Below are 26018 nucleotides of genomic sequence, written 5' to 3'. Positions count from 1 at the left end.
TTTGACCAGTTTATTATTCAGATATCCATTTTGGGGTTTACTCTTTCAATTAATTTTGGGTTCCATGGGCAATGAAATTGTTGTTGAGTATGTAAGATGTTGTAGTTTCTATGTAAGTTCACCTAAGTGCCTCTACCACTATTGATGGGCAAGGATATAAGTAATTTAGTACTTTTACTTGAAACTGTTATAGATCTACTGTACTGGATTTGTTTTCCTGACACAAAAGAGTATAAAACTAGAAAAACTAAACACTTTCAGGTATTAATTTCAGACATGACTGTAGGCCTGGTGCACAAAACACACTTATACAGGGAGATGAAGCTCAAGTAAGATGGTGGTCATACTGAGTTAAGGAGAAAATTATCAAAGTGCAAGATTATCATAGTGGTTGGAATTTTGTGGACAAGAATGTCTTGAGTTATGTATGGTGGGTGCAATGTGATTATGTGTGCGTGTTAGAGAGAGAATACTAAAAGCCTGGAGGAAATTCATTTTTGAAATGAATGTACCAGATGAGACTCTTTAAGGCTTAGCAGAGTTTGACTGCTATAAAGACTGAAGATGATGCTAAATGGCAATGTTGGAAGAAATTAGGTTTCCAGCAGAGTCAGGTTGCAGCAGCTTCACTAATATATCAGGTAATTAATTAAGAGTTCAGAAATAAGCCTTAGCAAAAAGAACCACACACAAAAGAGTAAAGGGAAAATGGTAGACCTACATTTGAAACCAAAATTGACTCATGCTAAAAATGTATGTGGCAGCCAGAAAAGAAAAAGGAAAAGAAAGGTGTGTGTGTGTGAAAGGAATCTCACAACAATCAAAGGGAGATCAGTAGAATAGAGGAAAGGGATCAGGGGAGAGAGGAAAGCAGGTAAAAGAGAAATACTCAAGAATAATATTGGCTAAGTTTTATCACTATATTGTACATATGTATGAAAACATAACAACAAATCCCACCATTATGTACAAGTATAATGCACCATGAAATATGGAAAAAAAGAAAAATGCCAAACCTAGCCGGGCGCGGTGGAATATGCCTATAATCCCAGTGACTCAGGTGGTTGAAGCAAGAGGATCATGAGCTCAAAGCCAGCCTTAGTAAATCAAGGTGCTAAAGCAGGACAGTAAGACCCTGTCTCTCAAAATACAAAATAGGTCTGGGGATGTGGCTCAGTACTTGAGTACCCTGAGTTCAATCTCTGGTACCAAATAATAATAATAATAATAATAATAATAATAATAATAATAATAATAATAATACCAAATATAATATGATCAAAACAATTCACCAGTAATTAGCCTGCATGACACATAAAACAGAATATCCTTTATAGGAAGACAACATAATCCAGACTTCCTATGATGTATCATCTATAAATGACCAGAATATAATTAAAAAAATTTTTTTTGCTACCAGGGATTGAACCCAGGGGTGCTTAACCATTGAGCCAGAACCTCAGCCCTTTTTTGCATTTTATTTAGATACAGGGTCTCATTGAGTTGCTAAGTGCATCCCTTAGTTGCAGAGGCTAGCTTTGAACTCTTGATCCTCCTGCCTCAGCAACTCCTGAGTTGCTGGGATTATAGGCATGTAGAATATCATTAAATTTTGCCAGAATGCAAAGCAGATAGAAAAATGAGAACCACAAGAGAAAATATCACATATAAAAAAAGTTCCGTGAGCTGACACAGATGTTAGGATTAGCAAAAAAAAAATTTAAATAGTTTTTATAACTAATTTCAAAGAGTGAGGCATGGTGAGTTAATGTATCATAGTGCACAAAATCTGGTGTTTTGGAATATACTGACCTTGGTTCAAATCTCTTTCAACTCATATCAAAAATAATACTGACTATGCAGAGTCGATATGCAAAATAAATGAGATGAGCCATGTGAAATCATAGTTACTGCACTGCCTAATAAATGTTACTTTATTTTCCTTTTCTCCGATTCTTTCCTTCTTGCACAGACATTAACTACCTGTCTCCATCAATCTAATTCACACTCTCAAGTTGTATTCTGTAAAACTTTCTAATATATTTGTTTTTTTTATTGGTTGTTCAAAACATTACAATGCTGTTGACACATCATATTTAATACATTTGATTCAAGTGGGCTATGAACTCCCATTTTTACCATGTGTACAGATTGCAGAATCACATTGGTTACTTTCTATTATATTTGTATATATGTGTCTACACACACACACACACACACACACACTGCATACTGTATTTCTTACTTGACTATAAATACCTCAAAGGATGTTCCAACTCCTTCATGGTGTGTATTATAGCTTCAGGATTCTTCCCCAACATCTGCAACATAGAATAACATATATTATACTATTTTTTGTCAAAAAATAGTATCACATATGCCCCCCAACACAAAGTACCCAGCATGGCAGTGATACATCTGACTGTTAGATCTCTGGACCCCTGAAGGTTTTTTTGTTGTTGTTTATTATTCTAGGGAATAGGAAATTTTTGCTTATATTAATGCAAATGAAGAGATGACCAAAAGCATATTAGAGACACTCCCCTTCAATATGTGTACTAAAAATATAACTAAAAGTTCCTTTGTAGGAGATTTGCAAAGGATCACTGGAATGTTTTAATGTTCATGTATTATAATTCTCTGCAAATGATTTCTGGATATTCCCATCTAAATAATGAAGTTCGAACTCAAGTTGAAAATATGTCAACAACCAAATATAATAGTTTGAAGCAAAACCAAGGAAGGTTTTCTTTAAGAAAGGAGGAGAAGAAGAAGAAAAATAAAACCAGAAAATGTGCAGGCCTTTTGACAGTCTAAAAAGGAAAATCCATATTATCTTCTATGTTTAGTTTTAGAGATTTATGTTCTGAGTCTACAGTAATTCTTCTAGCTTAAATAGTACATTGTGCACAAATATGCACTTAAATAAACTCTGACTAATCTAATGATCGTGAAAATATTTTTTCACATTATAGAGAATAAAAAACTTTCAAAAACTTAGTAAATGCATTTACTATTACTTATAACATCTTAGGAACTTGAACTGCATTTGGCACGTGGCTTAGAACATTGTTTGGGTTCCCATAACACTCGATAACAAAATGTTACCGAATAGATGCTGAAACACAAGAAAATATCTTCAGGACTTGATGGGTTCTTAACTTTTCCACTGGCTGCATTATTGTATTACATGGATCTCACCATGGTGGCTGGATGCTAACTTATTCCCAGGCACTGAGGTGGGATGGTGTGGGCAAAAGAAAACTAAGAAGCTTCCAGGAAACTTCATGCTTGACCAGTCCTGGACCACAGGGGGAAAAAATTACAGAGAATTTTGAACCTTTAGGAGTCACATGAAATCTTTTTAAATGCTGCCATCTTAAATTTTCAATAAATGAAAGATTCATGTCATGGATCTGGTTCATTCCTGCATTTTGCTTTAACTTGGATTGGTTCCTGCTTTTCAGTTCTTGATGGTTCAAGGTCAAATATGTTTTCTTTTAATGAGAAGTAGAGAGACTGGCTTGTATAGAACTTTGCCAACTTAAAAACAAGGATTTTTTTTCTTGTGAATAGAAAATTGTGACCTCAAGTGGTTATAATTATAAATGATAATAGAGTATTGTGCTAGGTGACAGGCAGTTATTTAAGTTTGAATCCTTATGAACTTATTTATTCCTAAGAGCAACACCATGCAATAGATATTATTATTTGTATTTTATAGATGGGAAACCCAAGGCAAATATATGTAATTAACTTGGTCAATATCATATAGTAAGCAGTTGAGTTCAGAGTTGAAGTCAGTGACCAGAGGATGGATAACAATCATGTGTGTTTTGCAGAAGAAACTCTTGGAGATGCAGGATATGTATTAGTTTCCTGTCATTATAATGAGATACCTGAGAATTAATTTTTTAATATTTATTTTTTTAGTTATAGGTGGACACATTTTATATTTGTGTGGAGCTGAGGATCAAATCCAGTGCCTCACGCATGCTAGGCAAATGCTCTACCTCTGAGCCACAACCCCAGCCCTGGTAATTAATTTTTAAAGGAAAAAAAAAGATGTATTTTGCCTCATAGATTTAGAAGATTCAGTCCAGGTGCATTATACTTGCTGAATGAATGTGTTTGAATGGATTTTCTCAAATGTCATCATTGGATTATAGCAAGGCAAACACAGGGCCATGTTCAGCTCCTCAAAGGCCACACTTCAACCTGCACTCATTTGGAATTTGTGCAGGCAGAGATGGCACAAAAAACAGCTGAAGTTAGGATTCAGAAACATAAGTGAAAACTGTGTAGTGAGGAACATTTCACAGGACTGTTACTGTAAAACACAGGCTTACCAGGATAAAACAGTATTTAGCATGTGAAAGATGTTTTCATACATCATCATAAAGTCCTATTTTTTTTCAACTATGCAGATTGATTTAGTGAAAAGTAAAAAAAAAATACATGTGTAGATTTTCAATAATCTGGTTAACTGTGGTCATCAACAGTCACAATAATTACTGGAATTTTTTAGAATATCATATATTTCAAGATGAGACCTACTCAGATTGAGGTAATTGGGAAGTTATTTTATCAGTATCTGAGATTTAGAGCACTAACTTCAGTGGTTCTTAAAAAAATTGTTATATCTTAAAACAACACATGTTGGGGTATGTTATTCTCCACTATGTACTAATTCTATATTAAATCATTTTTGTATTGTATTGAATAACTTTACATATAGTATTTTAAGCAATCTTATGGACAATATTGAAGGATACACAGATTTAATTTTTTAAAATTTTCAGACTTTTGTCAAGAATCTTTTAATCCTCATTTTAAAGTGACAATTTTTTGTCATCCCGAGAGTTCTATTCATCAATACTCAAAAGAAAAAAAAATTGACAAAAGTGCATTTGTATGGTACTCTGTATTTCAGAGTGTTCTATATACCTTAAATTATAGACAGATAGATAGATAGATACGTAGATAGATAGATACACACATAGATAGATAGATACATACATACATACATAGATAATTTTTCAGAAAACATTTAGGGTCCCCTTCCTTTTTGTATTTTGATATCATTGAGAAAAAGCATTCATTTTTCACTAGGTAAAACGTGTGTTCTTAATTTGCAAGGATGGGGAGCTTTTTGTTTTCAGGGGTCTTTGATTTAAAAAAAACAACAGTGAATATCCTTTTTCTAGAAGGTTGATCAGGATGTAAAACAATTTGCCAAAAGAATGCCTTAAGGTACTGAGTCCCTCTAACAAATTAAGTTTTTATTTTACAAAATTTGGCATGATATTGAGGTTACAGAAATTCAATGACGACATTCAGCAAAATAATCAGTATAATTATAAACTGTTCATGATTACTCATTTTAAAACAAGTGATATCTGTTTGTAATAACTTTATTTGGGTTGGCAATATAATTTTAGTTTTATATAATTATGAGCTAAGGATGGAAAGCATAAAGCATGACTAATGTTTTAATTTTTACACATCTCTGGAATGTGACTATTAGATATATGCCTCAGCACCAATTATAAGAAAGCCTAAAAATTTTTACAAGTAATCTTTCATAATAAAATCTGTAGAAAGCTAGTTATCTGTCAAATATAATTCTGAGGATTTAAAAAATGAATAAAAATCAGAATAAATCACATGGAAAAAATCAAACACATAATAGCTATTTGAGTTTCAACTAAAATAAGATGATAAATTCATGCAATGTAATAAAAATGGGCTCATATTTACAAACTGAAAAATCTTTTAAACTAATAAAGCCCCTCAAAATTTTCTTTAAGAAGAATGGAATAAATATAATTTTTATAAATTACTTTTTTTCTATCATGACACCTTTTCACCATATTTTCAAAAAAAACTGATTTCAATACATCTTTTTTTAAAAATTGGTACCAGGCATTGAACCCAGAGGCACTTAACCACTGAGCCACATCCCTAGCCCTTTCTATTTTTTTTATAGTTTGAGATAAGGTCTCACTAAGTTGCTTAGGGTCTTTCTAAGTTGCTGAGGATGTCTTTGAACTTGTGATTGTCCTACCTCAGCCTCTTGAATCACTGGGATTATGGGCATGCACCACCATGCCTGTCTAGATTTTAATAATTTTTAAGAAAAATTCTTAGTAAAATATTTTACTCATTGTGGCCATTAATTGCCAACATAAATATTTAATAATGTTTTGCATTTGTGGTTGAGAACTACATGGTTTGATGTTACATGTCAGATATATTATTCAATGTCTCATAATTACAGAATCAATTTCCAAGGTGTTTAAAACTGTTGTGTATTAAAATTCTACAAGTTTGGCTATTTTATTACCTGATAGGTAGCATTAATATTACATTAACCTACTTTTGTACTATGCATTTATAGACAGTATTTAAAACAATCTTACAGAGAACACTTATTCTATTTTAAAAATTATAGATGCCATATATAATATTTTCATATACCTAAAACAGTTAAAAAAGAAATCCACATATATACAATTAAACAACTGAGTAATTAACTATTAATCAATAATATATTAACAATGCTAGATATTTTCATGGCTGAAATAAGAATCACCACTTTTACTAATATCTACTAGTACAAGTAAAAAATGTTTCCCTTTATATCAACCTATTTTATTGAGGAATAATCATTGTTTATATTAATATTAGGTAATAATTATACCTTTGACTTATGCATTACCTCATAAGGTTTACAGAGTGCTTCCCATGCATGATAAATTAAATTTTAGCCAGTTATAGCCTGATATACATAACAAGTTAAACCCTTAAAAACACATAAGTTTTAGCATACTCATTCTACAACATATCATAGATTCAAGAAGATATTTGAAATACCAAATGTCTCTCTTGCATCTTACAATAGTCCTATGACCTAAAATTTGATATCACATAAATTTTCAAGAACTTAACATTTGTATTTTGCATGTTACTCTACAAACAGTTTCAAAACTAAGAAAATGTACATCACAGGGAAACTTTATAACTTAGAAACCAACATTATTATTCCACCACAAACCTATGCTGAGATGTGTGGAATTACAAAGAGAAAGTCCAAACTGAAATATTAAACTTGCTCAGTACACAGACTAAACTGTCTAAATGAAAAAAAAAAAAGAATTAACAAAGGACAATTATGAATTGCTTATCATTACATATTCTCCAAAACCCAATCCTCTAGTTGGAAAACAAGAAATGTCATAACAGAGCAGTTGAGATGTAGGAGATACCAGCACTGAGAAGTAACCTGTGTCTCATTTAAGAATCCCTTGGTCTCATCCCCCCTCACTGTTACTGACCAAAACAGAGGACCCGTCACAGAAGAGCCCATATCTCTGTGAACAAACCTACAGGAGTAATGACAACACGACACCCAATAATCTTATTCCTACTTGTCCTTCAGGACTAACCAGGGGCATCAGCATGTCTAAGACACATTCTCTGATCACTGTCCCTCACTTCTGGATTAAATGTCACCTTTATATGCAAGTGGGTGTTAGCCCAATTATTGCAGGTAGAAAACACCACTAGAGTGATGTATTTACATTTTTAGTTTGAGTGCTTTGAGTGCAAATTTCCTGCAAACAGACAATTATTATTTTATTTTTATATCCCTGGGACCAAACCCAGCCTAGCACATAAATGCTCAGTAAATGTTTATTGAATGTTGAATGGAAGTTGAATGTAGATACTGTGACTACATCTGGCACATCTACAACACTAATGATTTAGAGGGAAGGAGAAAGAGTTAATTGCTTTAAAATGCAAAAAAAAAAAAGAAATATTATTAATTGCATGTAGTAAAAATGCCACTATACAGTTTCCCTAATGGTGGAACTAAAGCAGTTATTATACCAGGAACCATTTTGAACCTACCATTATTGACTATGTAACACCTCTGAAGTATAAATATGGAGACATGCATCATTTATTATAATGAAAGTACTTTACTACCATTGACACTTTAAATCAAGATATGTGATTTAGAAAAAAACTATTTTTAGAACATTTCTTTTTCTCCCTGGGACTCCATATTTTATATGTAAAACTTATGTGAAGCTTTCAAAGTATTACATTATTTTTCTCTTTCCAGTTAAATATAGTAGTATCTTGTCACAAAAAAAATCAGAAATTATTTAAAATATTTATATGGAAAAACTGATATCACTGAATTAAAAACACATTGTGTTACAGATGGCTAACTCTCTAAAATAAAATTTCATTTTCTTCTTTTGAAAACATGATTTTCCAAAGTGAGGCTCAATTTAAAAACTACCTATGTGTTGGGGAGTTAGGGGTGTATTTCAGTGGTACAGCATTTGCCTAGCATGCACAAGGCCCTGGGTTCAATCCCTTATGCCACAATAAATGAATAAATAAGAGAAATTTATACAGGAGCAAAATATAAATATGCTTCACTAAGACATATGAAAAGATATTCTATATATACAAGATTTCTTTTCTTGCTTTCATTGTCTGTAATGTAGATTATAGTATTGCCTATTATATAGACAATTTGACAACTTAAAAGGGCTAATATTTGTAGCACTATGGAAAGTAGCTAGATTAATATGCTTGTTGAATAGAGCAACTGAAGTTCTCATTTTGATTTTGCATTTTATACTGTAAACTTAAATGACAACAAAATATTTTATTGAATAATATCATATGCTTAATAAAATTACTTTGTTTTTATGCAAAAATTCAATTATAGTTCTATAGATATTTTCCCCTTTATTAATAAATAATAATTCTCCAAGTAATACTGTTTGAAGCAGGTGTTTTATGAAGATTCTGACAAGTTTATTTATTATTATCTACCTAAATTATATACAATAACTAGAAATTACATGTTTTATGCAAAATTAAGATATATACTATCTTAAAGATGTTATTTGATACAAATAAACATAACGCCAATGTTTATTTTCATTCCCATAAAATAACATTGTTTTGTAAAGCTAATATATGATCAAAACATGCCTAGTTACAAATAAATTTATCTTCCTGAATGTAATCTTAGATTTCTACTCCAGGTCCATAACTGTTTTTCTAGATTCCTTGGGGCTGGATGTGCTCAGCTGCATAAACTGTATTTTATGTGACACCTCCAAGGAGGGTCTGAGGCTTGACTTTGCTATCAATTACAGTAGTTCTCTATGTCGTTATGTATCAGCATCACCACTGAGTAGGTTAAATAAAGAATCTACGGTGTTCAGATCTGGTTTTGCTGTCATGAGTTATGAAAACCATTTCAGTTTTCTGAGCAGCTTGAATTTCATAATTACAGATAAGGACTGTGAGGAACACATCAGAACACACAATTGATAGGTTCCCAAATGCTGCTGTTAGGTGGGGGCTGAGCCTTGATGAGCATTGATGAGTCTTGATGCTGGAATTTCAGAAGGCAGAAGTTAAGTCATTGGAATGACAATGGGAGACATTAAAAGCCTTCTGGTTGACATTGATAAAGGTGGTTTCAACAGATGGTGGAAATAAAATTCTTTTGGGAAAAGATTACAAGTAGAGGGGGATAGTGAACAGAAAATAATGGCAGTGAGGAGCCTGGCTGTAAGAACAATGAAAAACAGAGCATTGACAGCTGTGGCCAGGAAGGAGGCTTCCTTTTGTAGAGAGGCATCCCATCAGAGTTTTATGGTGATGGGAATGATCTAGCAGAGAGAATAGAGGCAGACACAGGGAATAAGCAGCTTGCATAGTGGCTGAGACTACGCATCTAGAACTAAGTGAGGGGCTTGTTTTGGGTGGGAGTGTGGGCTGCACCCATTTGGGCACAGGTGAAATAAGCCCACCCATGGTGCTGGGAGGGTGATTGTGGAGGAAGAGTCTTTGAACCTATTTCCTCCATGAAACAGAAAGCAGCATCATCATTAGAGAAGAAGAGGAGGAGAAGAGTTTGGGATTTGAGGAGAGAAGTGAAGACGTGAAATCATTTCTGAGGAAAGTGGATATGTGGATTCTTCAGCCACTGGCAACAACTTTGCCAAGCAGCTCCAGCGTGCACCTGCATTTGGGAGGTCATGAGTTCAGTGACGCCAGCCAGTGGAGCCACAGGTTCTCCAGCCTTTGCTGGTTTCACCACAGAAAGAAGAATTGGATTGTTAAAAGGAAACTAAGACAAAGGAAACGAGAGTCTAGTGAGTTGAAGGTATCTTTAAGAGACTGACTACAATAGTGGGCCATGGACAAAAGCTGAATAAGGAGAAAAACAAGGAACCAGGTGGTGGGTCAGGAGCAATGGAAATTTAACACAATCAAAAATTATCAGGATGGAAACTTGGCACACTCAAAAGTTGGGTGCCAGAAGGAATGAACAAGGACAAAGGCTGAGAGAGGGTGAGATACCTAAAATTGACAATAGCAATGGCAGATAATGATAATGAGAGGGTCCAGGATATGATAGAGCGAATGAGTGGGTCAGACAAGGTGGAATTCAAAACCAATAATAAAGAGCAGGTGAAGGAAAGGAGGGATCAGATTTGGGAAAGAATCACTGATGTTTATATTGATTTCACCAGGAAGATAAGGATTTAGGGAAAGTGCCTAAGTGGGAAGGGGAAAAGACCAGGGGATGGTCAAGCATGGCTTCAAGAACATGTGGATGAAGATCAGGCTGAAAACATGATATTCTGGAAGCCACAATTCTAGGGAGAATTTTTTTGAGGGGTGGTGGTGTGGCAGGTAAATTGATAGATCAAAATCTGTAAGCAGCAGAGAAGCAAAGACTGGTCCTGCCTCTTCTCTGGCCCCACAGGCTGAAGATCAAAGAAGCAAAAAATAGCATAATTACAAGAAAATAGCCTCAAAATAAAAACCTTCTTCTCAGCAAAAGAAACAATCAACAAGGTGAATAGGGAGCCTACCTTTTGGGAGCAAATTTTTGCCACATGCAAGTCTGATAGAGCATTAATCTCCAGGATCAGAACTCAAAAAAGCAAACAACCCAATCAATAAATGAGCTAAAGAGCTGAACAGACACTTCTCAGAAGATGATACATAATTGATCAATAAATATATAAAAAAGTTTAACATCTCTAGCAGCTAGAGAAATGGAAATCAAAACTACTCTAAGATTTCATCTCGCGCCAGTCAGAATGGCAGTTATCAAGAATACAAACAACAGTGTTGGTGAGGATGTGGAAAAAAAGACACACTCATACATTGCTGGTGGGACTGCACATTGGTGCTACCAAACTGGAAAGCAGTTTGGAGATTCCTTAGAAAACTTGGAATGGAACCAGCATTTCACCAGGTATCCCACTCTTGGCTTATACCCAAAGGACTTACAAATGGCATACTATGGTAATGTGGCCACATTAATGTTTACAGCAGCTCAATTCACAATAGCTGAACTATGGAACTAATCTAGATGTCCTTCAATAGATGAATGGATAAAGTGTGGTATATATATACACAACGGAATAGTACTCAGCATTAAAAAATAAAATAATGGCATTTGCAGGTAAATGGATGAAGTTGGAGAATATCATGCTAAGCAAAATAAGCCAATCCCAAAAAACTAAAGGCCAAATGTTCTCTCTGATGAGTGGATGCTGATGCATAATGGAGGGGAGAGCATGAGAAAAATGGAGAAACTTTGGGCACAGGGGAAGGTGGGGTAGGGTGGGGGTATGGGGGAAGGAAAGATGTTGGAATGAGATGGACATCACTACCCTAAGTGCATGTATGACTGCATATAAGGTGCAACGCTATATTGTGTACAACCAGAGAAATGAAAAGTTGTGATGCAATTATATACAATGAATCAAAATGTGTTCTGCTATCATATATACCTAATTAAGATTTAATTAAATAATTAATAAGAGAGAGAGAGAGAGAGAGAGCGAGTGAGAGAGCACGAGAGCACAATGTTGTGGGCAGCCAGAATGCAGAGAGCAGTGTTGAGTGAAATAAAAGGAAGAGAGGACTGAGGTCTTTCGAAGAGCATCTAAGGGTTCTCAGAGCCTTCCTCTGGCCCTCCCTTTTCCAGCTCTCAGTCCTGGAACTCTTGTGCAGAGAGAGGCTGTAAATCATTTAAGGGCACAGAATTTGGACCAAGAGAGTCCGGTAACCAACCTTGGAACAGAGAAACAAACACTCTGGGACTTGGTTTCCTCATTGCTACAATAAGGATAATAATAATGCTTTCATAAAGATAAAGCAAATCTTAGATTTCATCTCATTCCAGTCAGAATGTCAGCTATTGTGAAGACAAAGAACAATAAGTGTTGGTGAGGATGTGGGAAAAAATGATACACTCATACACTGCTGGTGGGACTGCAAACTGGTATAGCCAATATGGAAAGTAATATGGAGATTTCTTGGAAAATTGGGAATGAAACCACAATTTGACCCAGCTATCCCTCTCCTCAGTCTATTCCCAAAGGACTTAAAAACAGTATACTAAAGGGACACAGCCACATCAATGTTACATCAGCACAATTCACAATAGCTAAACTGTGGAACCAAATTAAATACCCTTCAGTAGATGAATGGATTAAAAAATGTGGCATACGTACAAAACAGAATATTACTCAGCAATAAAAGAGAATAAAATCATTGCATTTTCAGGTAAATGGATGGAGTTAGAGAAGATTATGCTAAGTGAAGTTAGCCAATCCCAAGAAACCAAATGTTGAATGTTTTCTCTGATATAAGGAAGCTGATCATAGTGGGATAGGGAGAGGAAGCATTGGAGGAATAGACAAATTCTAGATAGGGCAGAGGGGTGGGAGGGGAAAGGAGGCAATAGGAGGTTAGAAACAATGGTGAAATGTGATGGATGTTATTATGCAAAGTACATGTATGAAGACACGAATTGGTGTGAATATGCTTTGTATACAATCAGAGAAATGAAAAACTGTGCTATATATGTGTAATAAGAATTGTAATGCATTCCACTGTCATATATAAATTAAAAAGTTGATTATAAAAAAAGATAAAGTGAATCAAGATAGAATGCACAGAGCAGTCTCTAAGTGGTAATTTAATAGATCATGTGTTCAAAGAACACCAGGTGGCATCCTGAAGATTTGCATGGCTTCCAACATAACAAGAAAGGGAACATTTTGGGAGACCTTATGAAAAAAAGCAGCAGTCAATATTTCCATTTGGTGTTAATATATTCAAAGAATCATTTTGCTTTGGTTTAGAAGGGTAACTTCAAAACTGGATTAAATGAAAACATAAAAGTTTAAATTTAGTGGCCAACCTCCCCTACCTCAGCCCTCGTGGGCCTATCAGTTCTGGTGAAACCCCTTCCAGCTCCTCCACATATCCCACCTCCTGTCTCCAGTCTCTCCCGTGTTTCCAACCTTGCTCCACTCTGCATCATGCTCTGTCCCTGAGCACAGATTGGTAAAATTCATTTAATCTGGCCCATTGTCTCTGTGTGGTAGAAATCTGGATGATGTCTCTCGAGAACTAACTCTTGAGCTTGTAGAGTGCACCTTCATGGCATTTGAGAAAGAATCTATCTCTTTTCTTAACTACAATTAGAAATTAAGTGGCTGCCTTCATATTAAAGCCCAGGGAGTTGAAGAGATCATAAAGTTTCATGCTTAGCTGTTGTACTTAGGTTTTTATGTAGAAGAGCTTAAAAAAGCTAAATACTATGTTTTATAATCAATTTAGTGAATGTTCACTTATTAAATGCTTATTATGTGCCTAGCAGTGTGGGAGCTGAATTGCAGAAGTAAGACTCTTCTTTTTCTTTTCCTTACTTTCTTTCCCTCTTTCTTTCTCATTTCCTGAATGTTAAAGAAGCAAATGTTTTGAATACAGTATTTTTTTTCTTTCACATTACTCTTACCCAGTATCTAGCACATTATCTGCTATTAATGTTCAATAAATATTTAGCAAGTTGACTTTTTTCTTTTTGAACTACTTTTTTCCCTCTTACAAACACATTAAATAAATTCAAAATTAAAGGGATCCATATGTCTTCAACATGAGAGATAAGAAAATCCAGGTAAATAGGAAGATTGATACTAAAAAGAAGAAAAAAAAACACATAGATAGTAATGTTGAAGATGAAGAATAAAAGTTAGATTATAAATGCATAACTTCTATGCATCAACCTGCAATTATCAAGATGATTTCAGGAGGGTTGAAGCAAGTATTTTTTTAATCTCATGAAAACACATGGTGTTGACATTAATATAGCACAGGTCTGGAAGACCTAGATATGGAGTAAGCCTCAAATGTTGCTTAACACACATGAAGTCTATGGATAACTAGTACTGTGTTTTGCAAAATAACATGGTTTTCTACTCAAATAAATTAATGTATTGCTAAACACCTTAAAATAAATTTTAAGCCATATGAAAATAAATTCATTGATATTCTGGAATAAGTGTGTGCTTTATATTTCTAGTTTTAAAACAAATTTATTAGTCATGAGGTACAAATTTTGTATATTTTGGATATTAAGGCTTCTCTTTTGGATTTCTTTGACAGATTTACCACTATTAATCAATATTTTATACCCTTAAAATTTTCATGTTAGAGTATATCTAAATTACTTAAGTTTGACTTTTCTTTGTTGTTTTTTACATTTTTTGTATGATGTCCACAATAATCAAAATATGACAGTAGTAGGGCAATTTCTTTGCATGTAAAAGAGTACCCTCTCTTTGATCTGCTTTGTTCTTCTTATCCTGCTTCATTTCCCATCATATGACCTAATACCTCTTAAATTTATGTCACACATTTGTAAGTTGCCTGGTCTATTTCTCTGGAAAGGGAGCATTTCCTAGCTTTATTCACTGGCATATCAGAAGTCATTTTGAACTTTAAAGAAAGGGAAACTTCTTAACAGGAAGAAAATTTAGTTTCTATAGAGACATTTAACCTATATTTTTAAATAATAAGATTTAGATTAATTATATGGCATGTTTAAAATCAAATAGCAGTGCTAAGTTACAAAGCCATTTCACCAGATCTATAATATTTATGGATATTATTCTTGTTTTAGTAAGGTGGTTCAGCTTCAAAGGAGCCTCATTAGGTTTTCAAGGCTTGATGAGCCTATTTACAAATTAACATTAAGATTTAACAAGTTATTTTAGGAAATTCATTACATAGCTATTGCAATGTCTAATTAAGATGGTTTAAAGTAAGATTATATAAGATTATGAAAATTTTTGTTTACATTTATTTTTGTTAACATGTGATTATTTTTTATAACTCTTCATGTGCAGTAGGTATATATGCTTTCCGACTAACTGTCCAGACAAGCTACAGCTAGTCTGTAATAGGTGGTATCTGACAAACACAGGAAGTCTTGAAGCATTCCCCAACACATCCCCCTCACTTTTATAAACACCCTTTCTTCTCTTGTTTAGGGGTTTTTTAATTTCTTTTTTTAAAGCTCTCTCAATTATGAATTTGAAAGTCAAAGAAAGAATAGGTGGAAAAAGTCCATCAACACAAAATACAAAATTTTGCATGGAATTTAAGAGATTTACAGAGCTCTTAAGTCCCATCCAGAGACTGGCTAGGGGTCATGGATGTCATATTAGTGTCTCCTGTTCTTTTCTGTTAGTTTCCCCATAGTACCCTTGCAACTGCCTTCACTTTAACCAGCACTGAACCATTAGAGGTGTCAGTTACACATTTCAAAATTGTTGAACCTTTTTGTACAATGCCATACTTGGGGGAGGGGGGCTAAGGAAAAAAGTTTAATTGAAATACATTATTTTAAAAAATTCTCTAGGAAAATATTTCAGGTAAGTTTCTACCCATAAGACTCTCAAGGTTTAGTATAACATCTATTTAATTCTCTTTAAGAGTGACAATTCAGCCTGTTATGTTTCTATCATTCTGCATGAAAGGGAAAGTTGGCTACTTGCTAAATATGGAGTATTGTAATAACAACAATTCAGAGAAAAATATGAACAATAGATGTAGGAAAAAATGTGCAAGGGATATGGGCAACAACTAAAGATAGACAATAAGTTAATAAGCTGGTGAATAAGTTTTACCTTGCAGATGTCTAGTAACAGTCCTTACCTCCATCACTCCTTTAACAGAAGCTTATCGACAACAACCATATGCAAGCCCCAGTGGGAGAAAGAAAAATGGATGAAGTCAGGCTTGAAAATCAAATTTTCTTTGAGGAGTCTAGAATATCATTCAGCCTGCTAATGTTTAATAAGGCTAAATTATTGTACATGTTCATTACTATTTAAGGGGAAAGACTAATATTATAGGTACAGACTCTACATCCATTAAAAAGTTGTCTACATCACTTTCTTATTCATCCAAATCAAGCTGAATTCTGTGTGAGCTAGTAGCAAAAACATAGGAATTCTGTCTTGAATTAGAAAAAAGGGAGAAATGTAGTTTCTAACAGAATTTACCACTGTTCTCTACATGTATTTCAGATATTTTTTCTGCTCTAATGGAACATCAAGGTAGAATTTCACCACTTTCTTATATTCATAAGTATGTCTGAACCCATAACTTAAACACAAAGAAAAATAAAAGTGAAAGCAACTTTCCAAGACAAATATTTGAAAGCTCTTCATAGACTGCATGCCTGTAATCTCAATGACTCAGGAGGCTGAGACAGGAGGGTTGCAAGTTCAAAGCCAACCTCAGTAACTTAATAAGGCCCTGAGCCACTTCAGGAGACCCTGTCTCAAAATTTTAAAAAAATAAATAAATAAAAGAAGAATGGGGATGAGCCTCAGTGGATAAGCACCCCTGGTTTCAATCCCTAATACTACTACTAGTAATAATGAGTTTCAGAGGAAGGTATTCAATTAGGATTGCAGAAAATGATTCAATTAGGATTCCCCTTTATTCAGCATTCCAAAGAGAATAAGAGCTTCCTCACTGAAGCAAGGAAGAACATAGAAGCAGTGAGATAGCCATGATTATTATTATGATTAAATAAAAATAAAATGAAAGCTGACATTTCTCTATTTTACATTTAAGAACTAAATATCTACCAATGAATAAAGATAAAGGTCTAGTGGGTGTTATAAGTCTTATATTAAAAATAAAATTACCCTCATTGATAGGTGAAATTGATCTGGCGTTTCACAGAAGAAGATAAATGGATTTTTAAAAATGTTTTTCTCCTCCTTACATAAGACACTTCAACTATTTATATTATTTAAAAGTTATTTCTCATGGAAATAGAATCAATTTTATATATGTCTGAAGCACATTAATGAGTATTTTGAACTTCTTTCCCTCCACCCAAGTTATAAGTCAAAGCAAAGAAACTCTGAAAGCTATTACATGTAGAAAATGGTTTTCTCTTTGAGGAAAAAAGTATTTATGGGCTGCTGCTAAATTTAACAGAGGCAATACAAATTTAGTGTGGCTGATTTATGCATAGGAGCAAGGTTTTTGTGGTGGTCAGATAATGACATAGAAAGTTCCTATTACAAGTTTCTGGTACATTTTAATTATGAATATTTAAATGTTTTCTCAATTTCGTGTCAGCCACGCTTCCCATAATGCTTTCCACCTCAACTTCCTTGAAGTTTTCATTTTACTTTGAGTTGCACTCTCAAAATGATATTACAAAAACAACAACAACAAAAACAAGATAATCTTGAATATGCTCTACCTAATAAATATGATCTGGACATTTCAACATTACTCCACTTGTACCAGAATAAGGATGCTTAAGGCAAATCTGCCACCATTTGGGCATCAGGGCTCTGAGTAAGAGTTATATGTACTTGCAAGTTTAGAATAGTTTTAAAAATTAAATATTATGGATAATTATATTGAATCATAGTTTTCAACTATAAACCTAAATAGTTCTAAAGCAAGATTTCTATTTTCTTATATTTCACATTTAATCTACTTCTTACACTATATTATGCATTTAAGTTTTTTTCTTCCTGATGATGAATTACATCATTCTAATACCTCAGGAATCCCCTCTCCAAGTCTTAACAGCCAGCCACTTGCTGCCCAGTGTTATAGTTGGTCTTGACTAACAGCTTATAACCTTGAAACTATTTTCCCTTTTGGTTTTAGTAGCAAAAAAGATGGTAACCACCTAGATGTGAAGAAAAACACCCAAACCAAGAGCAAGCCTAATGACACTCTAAGTTGACATGTAAAACTATGTACTTATTATGTGTGATGTGATGTTTTGAAGCATACACACACACACACACACACACACACACACACACACACACACATCATGGTAAAATTAAATCTAGCTAAATGTTTTATCCCACACAAAGCTTACCAGTTTTTCTATATAAAATTACTATGAGGTATCTCATCAAAATCCTGCACTTGGGTTTATTTTCCATTCATCTTTTAGTCATAGAATCCCGGAAGGCATCTCTGCTTACCTTCCTGCAGGGCTAGAGCCACTGTCTTCACTTTCCCATTGGTCATTTTTACTTCTTGAAACTGGGGGCTGCAGAATTCCAGCAGCTAGTGGATCAGCATCGTTTTCTTCTCTACCAATCCATTCTCCAATCACTGGGGGCCTCAGAAGAGAGGAACTGAATTCCATTGTTTCCTTAAGAGAAGAAAAGAATGTGCTGCTTTAGATGGCTTTTTCTTGTTCATGGACAACAGGAAAATAACCCTGTCTAGAGGGTTGGCTGCTCACTCAAACCAAAATGTTCTTTTCTTTCTCCTGAATTGACCTAAAACTTCAGTTCTCCTCATCTCTACTCAACTTCTTGTTCTGTGTGGTTTATGCTGATTCCTGAGGATCACTGTGATACAGGATTTAGTAGTAAAATCTTGGATTTGGATTTGGAAGGTTACACATGTGTTCTCAGATGAGGAGTAGGACTAGCATTCCTGGTGGAAGGAGGAGGGTGCTTTAGGGCCCACAAATTGAGAGCGTGGTGTCACTCCTGGAAATAGTACATAATTTCTCTGGAAGAAATTGGGTTGGGGTCAACAGACAAAGTGAAGAGGCAATAGGGCCAGATGGACACATCATCTCCAATTGTGAAGACTCCTGGACTTTTAAAGATCCAGTAGAGGTATGTCATACTAATTCAAAAAATGTTAATCTCTTCTCATAGATTTAAAATGAGGTAACTCATTCAATTGAATGACTTGAACATGATTCAGCTATAAAAATTGTATTGCATGAAGATACTGAATATATGTAATTGCTAGGGATATTTTAAGTGAAAAAAGGACAAGTTAAAAAGAAATACATATACATTGATCTAATTTTCGTTTAGAATGCACATGGATTGACACCCATCATTCATTCATTTTCTAATGTCCATTGATTCTTAGTATGTGCAAAAAGCTGCTCTTTACTAGGCAAAACATTGAGTAAAACCAAAGTTTTATAAAGGTTTTATTTGAAGGGAAGAATTGAGGGTGATCTTAAACTTTTGATTTGGTATTTCCATGTCTTTTCAACATTTTATGATAAATATAATCTGGTGATTTTGAAAATAGTTTGATCTCAGAAACACATGCTTTATTTAAATTATGTCTAATGATAAGTTTTAGTATTAGAAGTGTCTTGAACAATTTTGAAAATGTAGATCTTGTGTTCTGAGTCTTTACAATTCACAAATATATAAATCCAATACATGATACAACAAAAATAATAATATCATATATGTAATACAATGTGTAGATAAATATAATTTCAAAAGCAGCATATAAAAAATAATGTAGATAATATTTGATAAGAATTTATCAAATATAATTTCAAAAGAAGCATATAAGGAATGATGTAGATAATATTTGATAATAATTTCTCCAAGTGTGAATAAGTAATAAAAGGTAGTTGGATACCTAAATACTGTTTTAGCCTATGAAACATAGTAGATGTACTTTAATAAGAGTGTGTGGGCTGGGGATGTGGCTCAGGCGGTAGCGCGCTCGCCTGGCATGCGTGCGGCCTGGGTTCGATCCTCAGCACCACATACAAACAAAGATGTTGTGTCCGCCGAGAACTAAAAAAAATAAATATTAAAAAAATTCTCTCTCTCTCTGTCTCTCTCTCTCTCCTCTCTCACTCTCTCTTAAAAAATATTTAATAAGAGTGTGTAACTTTTTTTTTAAAGAGAGAGTGGGAGAGAGAGAGAGTGGGGGAGGGAGAAAGAGAGAGAATTTTTTAATATTTATTTTTTAGTTCTCGGCGGACACAACATCTTTGTTTGTATGTGGTGCTGAGGATCGAACCCGGGCCACTGGGCAGAGATCATTGTCTGGCTTATAGAGCTGAGTACTCCTGTCTGCATCAATAGGGAAACATTTTAACATTCAAGCTCTAGAAAGAGTTTGAAAATCAACTACCATCAAGACCTTTATCCCTGGCTTTAATCACCATTTTCATTAGCCTGAGCCTGTGCAGTTCCTTTTCCATTTCTATTATTCTCAACCAAGGACTTGTGTTTCCAAATCTTTGTTCTTTTGAGCCCCTAGCTATTTCTTCCCATTTTATTCCACTGAACTCCACCTCATACTCAATCTGTCCACCCCAGGCTCACAAGTCCTTGCCTGAAGTATGGCCACCTCTTTTTGATTAAGCCAGAGCTGCATCCTGTCTGCATTCCATCACTTCTAAGCAATTCCTTGTTCCTCCTTCTATAGGGGATTGTAGGCTGATTATTAAATCAGATTCTTGCATATACCCTGTTACTGAAATTTACTTCCCATTTGATCCCCAACTGGGGTAATTTTCAGATTTTTGAAAATATTCACACATGACTTAAAGCTTTGACAGCACCACTAAACCTCACCATCTTCCACCCATGTCAAGATACAATCACAGTTACTTGCTTTTCTCCGTTTCTTTCATCCATCTACTCCTATGGCCACACCCTAAAACCTGCCATCCCCCAAACTATCCCTTTTCTGATGCTTTATATTTCAGTACCTCATTCCTTACCCACTTTCTTTGGTGATGTTTGTCACTCATTGTCTTCTCTTCAGTTTTTGGGCAGCTCCCTTTTTGCACACTCTATCAGCAATTCTCTGACCTTTCATCTTTTTTTCTATTGAGCCTAGACCTCTTCATCAATTCTACTTTTCCTGTAAATCCATTAGGCTTATCTCATTACATATTTCATTATATACTCCAGTTGGCAAATCTTGCTACAGAAACCCACAACTTAAAATATATACCATCCTACCTCTGGACTCTCATCAGATACTGAACATATAATTGGATGCTATTTTACCATCCAAGTGACATATATTATGTTAAAAACTGAACTTATTCTATCAAAATTTGTTTAAGCTTGAGTGAAGAAACAAATTGCTGTTGTAAGATGTTTAAAATCATTATCTTTTTTTGCATTTATAAATGAAGAAATGTCATGCTATATTTGGCATGGTATCTTCTAGACCAAGAATGGAAAATATACTTCTTTTTCATGCCAATTTCAATTGCTTAGAGTACCAGTAACTCATTTGTATTGACAACTGAACACATAATGCACAATTTGGTTAACAGGATTTGGACATTAGAGTATTAGAGAAGGTAGACTGTTTTCCAAGCAGTGCTTAGTTGATATGTATTCAACCATCAGGTTTCAGCTTAAACAGTATTTCCTCAAAGACAATTTATCTTGAAACTTGATCTAGATCTTACCATGTGGTCCTTATCATAGCTCTTAACTAATATCCCTGCCCTAATAGACTAACAGTTTCCCTAAGAGAACTTTTCTATCATGCTTACCATGGTATCCTATGCTTAAGTGTCTAGCAAATGCTTAATAAATATTTACTGAATAAGTTGCATGATTCTAACCTGCAAACCTGCTTTGCACATACATTTTCTAGCCAAAAGAAGCCATTTGTTGTCTCCCTACGGACACCATATATCCCAATTTTCATTCCTGCCATTTGCTCAACACTTATAAATGAACCTTTATTAAAGACACTTCAGTGCCGTTTGTTAGACACTTCAATATTTTACGTTTTCAATGTACATTGTACAAAAATTTCTATAAATAAATAAATTTGTACATAAAAGTAATACTTCCTCTTTCACATTGCCTCTCAGAAGCAGCAAATTCACATATTTTGTGGAAGTAACATATATCAGTTAACTGTTGAGGACAAAACAATGGATCAATGATGACCTCTGGAACAATGATGACCTCTGACAGGAACATATGACATAGGTAGCCATTTGGCTAATATCTCCCTTCAGCTTTTTGGCTAAAGAAATGTACTTTGAGATTTTTTTAAGGACCTTATTTGTTTCAATGTAATTTTCAGTGAATTACACATTGGCACTCACAAGACAGTTAGCTACAGGTCTCAAAAGTGCAAACACACCCAGGTCTAGGGCTAAATCTTATGTAGTCCACACCCAGTCCCGTCTATGTGAAGGGAGGGCATGGATGGGCCTGCTCAGGCTCCTCAGTAGACATGAGCTAGCCCTGGAAGGTGAGAACTTGATCTTTTTTACCCCCAATGTACTATTATATTGGCAGAATTAAAACGTCACTATTGAAAAATCCACAGGTACCAACACCAGCAGCCTTTGCCTTAATAAAAAGCCTCAGCTAACAATCCGGCGACATGGACAAGATGACATTTGCTTTTAAGAAAAAGTGAGCTTCAGAGAAGGGAGAAAGGCCTACCGTCCTAACTCATGTCTTGTGGTGGATTAGCAACCTTCACTTCATCCCTCAAAGAAGCAAGCCTCCAGGGAAAAGCCCCTCATGGCAAAGACACATTGCAGGAGCCACCAACGCAGGCTAAATGTAACTGCGAAGAGCACACAACACCAAGGACTCCCCGTCCTTCCTAACCCACCAGGAACCCCAGGAAACAAATGTCTTTTTTGTCTCTAAATTCCCACCATGCACTAAGGCACCAGAACTATTCCTAACCCCCCTCCAAGGAAACAGCAACCTGCAGGAAAGGCCAAGGAGGCGTCTGGGAGCTCCGTGCTGCCTGAAGGGCACACAGGGCAGGGCTGAAGGTCTGCGGGGTCCGCATCACACAGCCTCACTATAGAGTACAGGCAAAGCCCCCTGGGGAAAGAGAAGGCCGTGAGAGCCAAGTTCCAGCATGACCAGCTGTGGCAGCTAGTGTAGCTGCCAGGGAGGCCAGGAGGACAGTAAGGGATCACCTTTTCCATCTAGGGACACCGCCGGCTTCCTCAAGGATGTCGGCATTCTATTGTTTGCTGGGGTAGAGGGACCTGTCCCTGGCCCCACTGCGAGGATGATGTGGAGAGACTCCTTGGTCGCCCTGGCTGGGATCCTGGCCACATAGTGCACTTGGCTGTGTGCTGTCCCTGCATGTGGGCTGAGGGTGGGGGGCCTGTTCCTTGGAGTAACTGTCCACATCAGCATTGCAGTCACTGCACCCAAGAGGGCCACTGGGTTCTGAAGGAGAGATGGGCCAGGTCAGAGACACCCCCACAGAACAGGCCACCCACCTGCACCCAAGTGGGGGTCCTGCCCCCGGCCTGCAAACGCCCCTTCCCAAAAGACCTTCACAGAAAAGGCTGGGCACATGCCACACCATTAGTGGAGATGGGGTCCCTCTTGCTCACATGCCCCAGATTAAGCTAATCTTGTACTTAGTGACTGTAGTCACGCTACTGTGATCAGAGGAAAAAAAAAGAAAAAAGAAAAACCCCAACAATTAGGTACCATGCAGGGTTAAGAGTTTTCTGAACTATTAGAAATTTAACCTCAAAACAGCCCTGGTGAACAGATACTAAAACCCCCTATGTTGCTTATTATTCTGGAAAATTCTTGCTCAGGTTTACTGTACCATAAATAGTAACTAAGAGACACACTCCTCTAGAATTAAAAGGGCACCAGGCAAGAGCTTCCTGTTTATATACTAAATACCCAATTTAGAGAGTGCTAGATGGAAATGTAGGCATCTCCCCTCTTCATTTAGTGAGTGGGTCAACCCAGATCTTGATTTCAAAAAGACACTACTTTTCCTGGTGGAAGCATCACCTGCCCATTGTAGGTGGACCAGGTGTCCCAGTGGCTTTTTCTGACACTTTCCAGGGCTCTTTACTGTATCTAACACAGAGCTTGGGCTGCCTGTGCATGATGCTGTGGATGTAACCTTTGGGAAGAGGCCCGCGTCTCTCAGACACACACCTGCAACAGACTCCCCAGGTTAGAAACTGCAGAGGAGGTCTCAGTGAGTTTGAGGAGCAGGACGGGTGGGGCTGCTGCTGTAGTCTCTCTATCAGTGTGAGTTACTACTGTGCCACCACGAAGCTGGCAATGGGCCTGTTTTCTAGTACCATTTTCCCAGCAAGCACTCTTTGAGCATCTGCAGCCATGTTAGAGGACCAGCTCTCTCAGGCCCGGCCTTCAGCTCAGCAAGCGCTCACAATCTCCCACCAACTGAAACAGCGGCCCCTGCAGAGAGCTTTCCCTGTGAGTATGGAATACAGAGCAGGTCTTGGCACTGCCGCTGCACTCGCATCCCTTGGTACCTTCATGGTGCCAGAGCCCCCACACAGATCCCAAAATCCAGGGATGCTCAAGTCCCTTGTATATAACAACACACCATTTGCACATAACCTGAATACACTGTCCCATGTAAGTCACCCTAGATTAAGCATTGTGACTAGTAGAATGTAACTTTGTGTGCACAGCTATTGGACTGTGTTTTGGGGGAATAATGACAAGGAAAAGAAGGCTGCATGTGCATCACCTTCTCCGCCCTGGATATTTCTAGTGTGTAGAGAATCGAACCCACAGATACCAAGGGCCAACTGTGGAAGCAGGGCTTGGTTTCAGGGCCTGGGGTTTCCCTTCAGCTGTTTCTGACAGTGATCCTAACTTATCGAACTGGGAGGCTTACTGCTAAGCCCAGATGGTGACCTTCTGGAGAGACAGGATGTTGAAACCTCTGCAGAGCTTGCACAGACCAGGACTGAGCTGAACAACAGAGGCCTGGGCCAGCAGCTGCCTCGTTCACCTGATGCTCCCTCCTACCTAACGCCAGACACCTGAATAGGGAGCTAGAGGCCATCTCCACCTACGGAGGACAGTCACCTAGATAGAGCTCCATCTCACTGTGTCAGAGGCCTTACTGTTGCTCTCGATGTGCTTGTTGGCCCAATGGCCACCCTCAGTCCTTATTGAGGTTTCTCACCAGTCAGAAAGGGTCCCCTGAGAAGAGAGGTAGCTTGGAACATCTGGTGGCATAATAGTTTCATCTTCAAGGAGATAAGACAATGAAATATTTAGGATTGCGGTGACAACAGATGCAGATGCGCATTCACTGTCAGGCCCCGAACAGGATCCCCTGGCAACAGCCATCGAGTCTGCGCAGAGACCAGGAGTTGGTGCAGGTAGGAGGCCCTCCCAGACCCGAGCTGAACCTGAGCCCAGGTCAAAAGCATGTGAGACCACAAAAGACAGGGAAGAGTGACAGGAAGGGAGACAGAACTAATAAATCCACAGCACTGTGATGCTTCAAGGACAATCCACCTCCGTTTATGAGGAGGACATCAGCAGGAAGTTCTTTTTTTTTTTTTTTACTTGTCAATAGACCTTTAGTTTATCTATTTATATGCTATGCTGAGGATCAAACCCAGTGCCTCACTCATGCCAGGCAAGTGCACTACCACTGAGCCCCAGCCCTAGCCCCAAGGCAGCTCCATTTCTGGCTCTGCCCTGACTATGAACCCAGTGTCCGCAAGACCAAGGGTTCAGTTCTCCAGAACCACATTCCCAGAGGTCCTGGTGTTCCCAGAGCATGAGAGCTCTTGAAGAGTGTGGACCTGGCTTCTCCTGCCCTGGAAATGAACGGCCACCGTGCTCACCTGTGTTGGTGACACTGTACTCCTCGCTCTTCTTCCTGGTTTGGTAGATGATGCACACCCACACCAGCGACATAAGAACAATGCTGCACACCACGGTAATGGTGAAGATGCCATGGTGGTCCTTCCTGCAGCCAGGCGTGGGCAAGATGCTCAGCTGGCTGTGAGCGGGCTCCGTGCCCAGGGTGTTGGACATCTCGCAGGTGTACTGGCCCGCGTCCTC

At 36.8% G+C, this 26018-nt stretch overlaps 1 protein-coding gene across 1 annotated transcript; it reads right to left on the bottom strand.

Moving 5' to 3' along the window:
• Positions 1-2259: 2259 nt before the first annotated feature.
• Positions 2260-25932, bottom strand: LOC143386234 (uncharacterized protein C8orf34-like). Its single transcript, XM_076841458.1, has 3 exons — positions 25799-25932; positions 18393-18565; positions 2260-2321 (listed from the first exon to the last, which is right to left on the bottom strand). The coding sequence occupies exons 1-3, from the start codon at positions 25910-25912 to the stop codon at positions 2294-2296; spliced, it is 315 nt and encodes a 104-aa protein (XP_076697573.1). The 5' UTR covers positions 25913-25932; the 3' UTR covers positions 2260-2293.
• Positions 25933-26018: the final 86 nt, after the last annotated feature.

The sequence above is a fragment of the Callospermophilus lateralis genome, unplaced genomic scaffold, assembly GCF_048772815.1.
Source record: "Callospermophilus lateralis isolate mCalLat2 unplaced genomic scaffold, mCalLat2.hap1 Scaffold_107, whole genome shotgun sequence".
Classification (NCBI taxonomy): Eukaryota; Metazoa; Chordata; class Mammalia; order Rodentia; family Sciuridae; genus Callospermophilus; species Callospermophilus lateralis.
The sequence above is the reverse complement of the archived record's forward strand: the minus strand, read 5'-3'. Positions and strand labels throughout refer to the sequence as shown.

Excerpts from the sequence above, each read along its gene's own strand:
- LOC143386234 (XM_076841458.1), bottom strand. The coding sequence starts at position 25,912 with ATGGCATCTTCACCATTACCGTGGTGTGCAGCATTGTTCTTATGTCGC. Across the intron at positions 18,566-25,798 it reads GTACAGTGTCACCAACACAG|GAAACAATGGAATTCAGTTC; the intron begins GTGAGCACGGTG and ends TCTTCTCTTAAG. Across the intron at positions 2,322-18,392 it reads GGCTCTAGCCCTGCAGGAAG|ATGTTGGGGAAGAATCCTGA; the intron begins GTAAGCAGAGAT and ends TCTATGTTGCAG.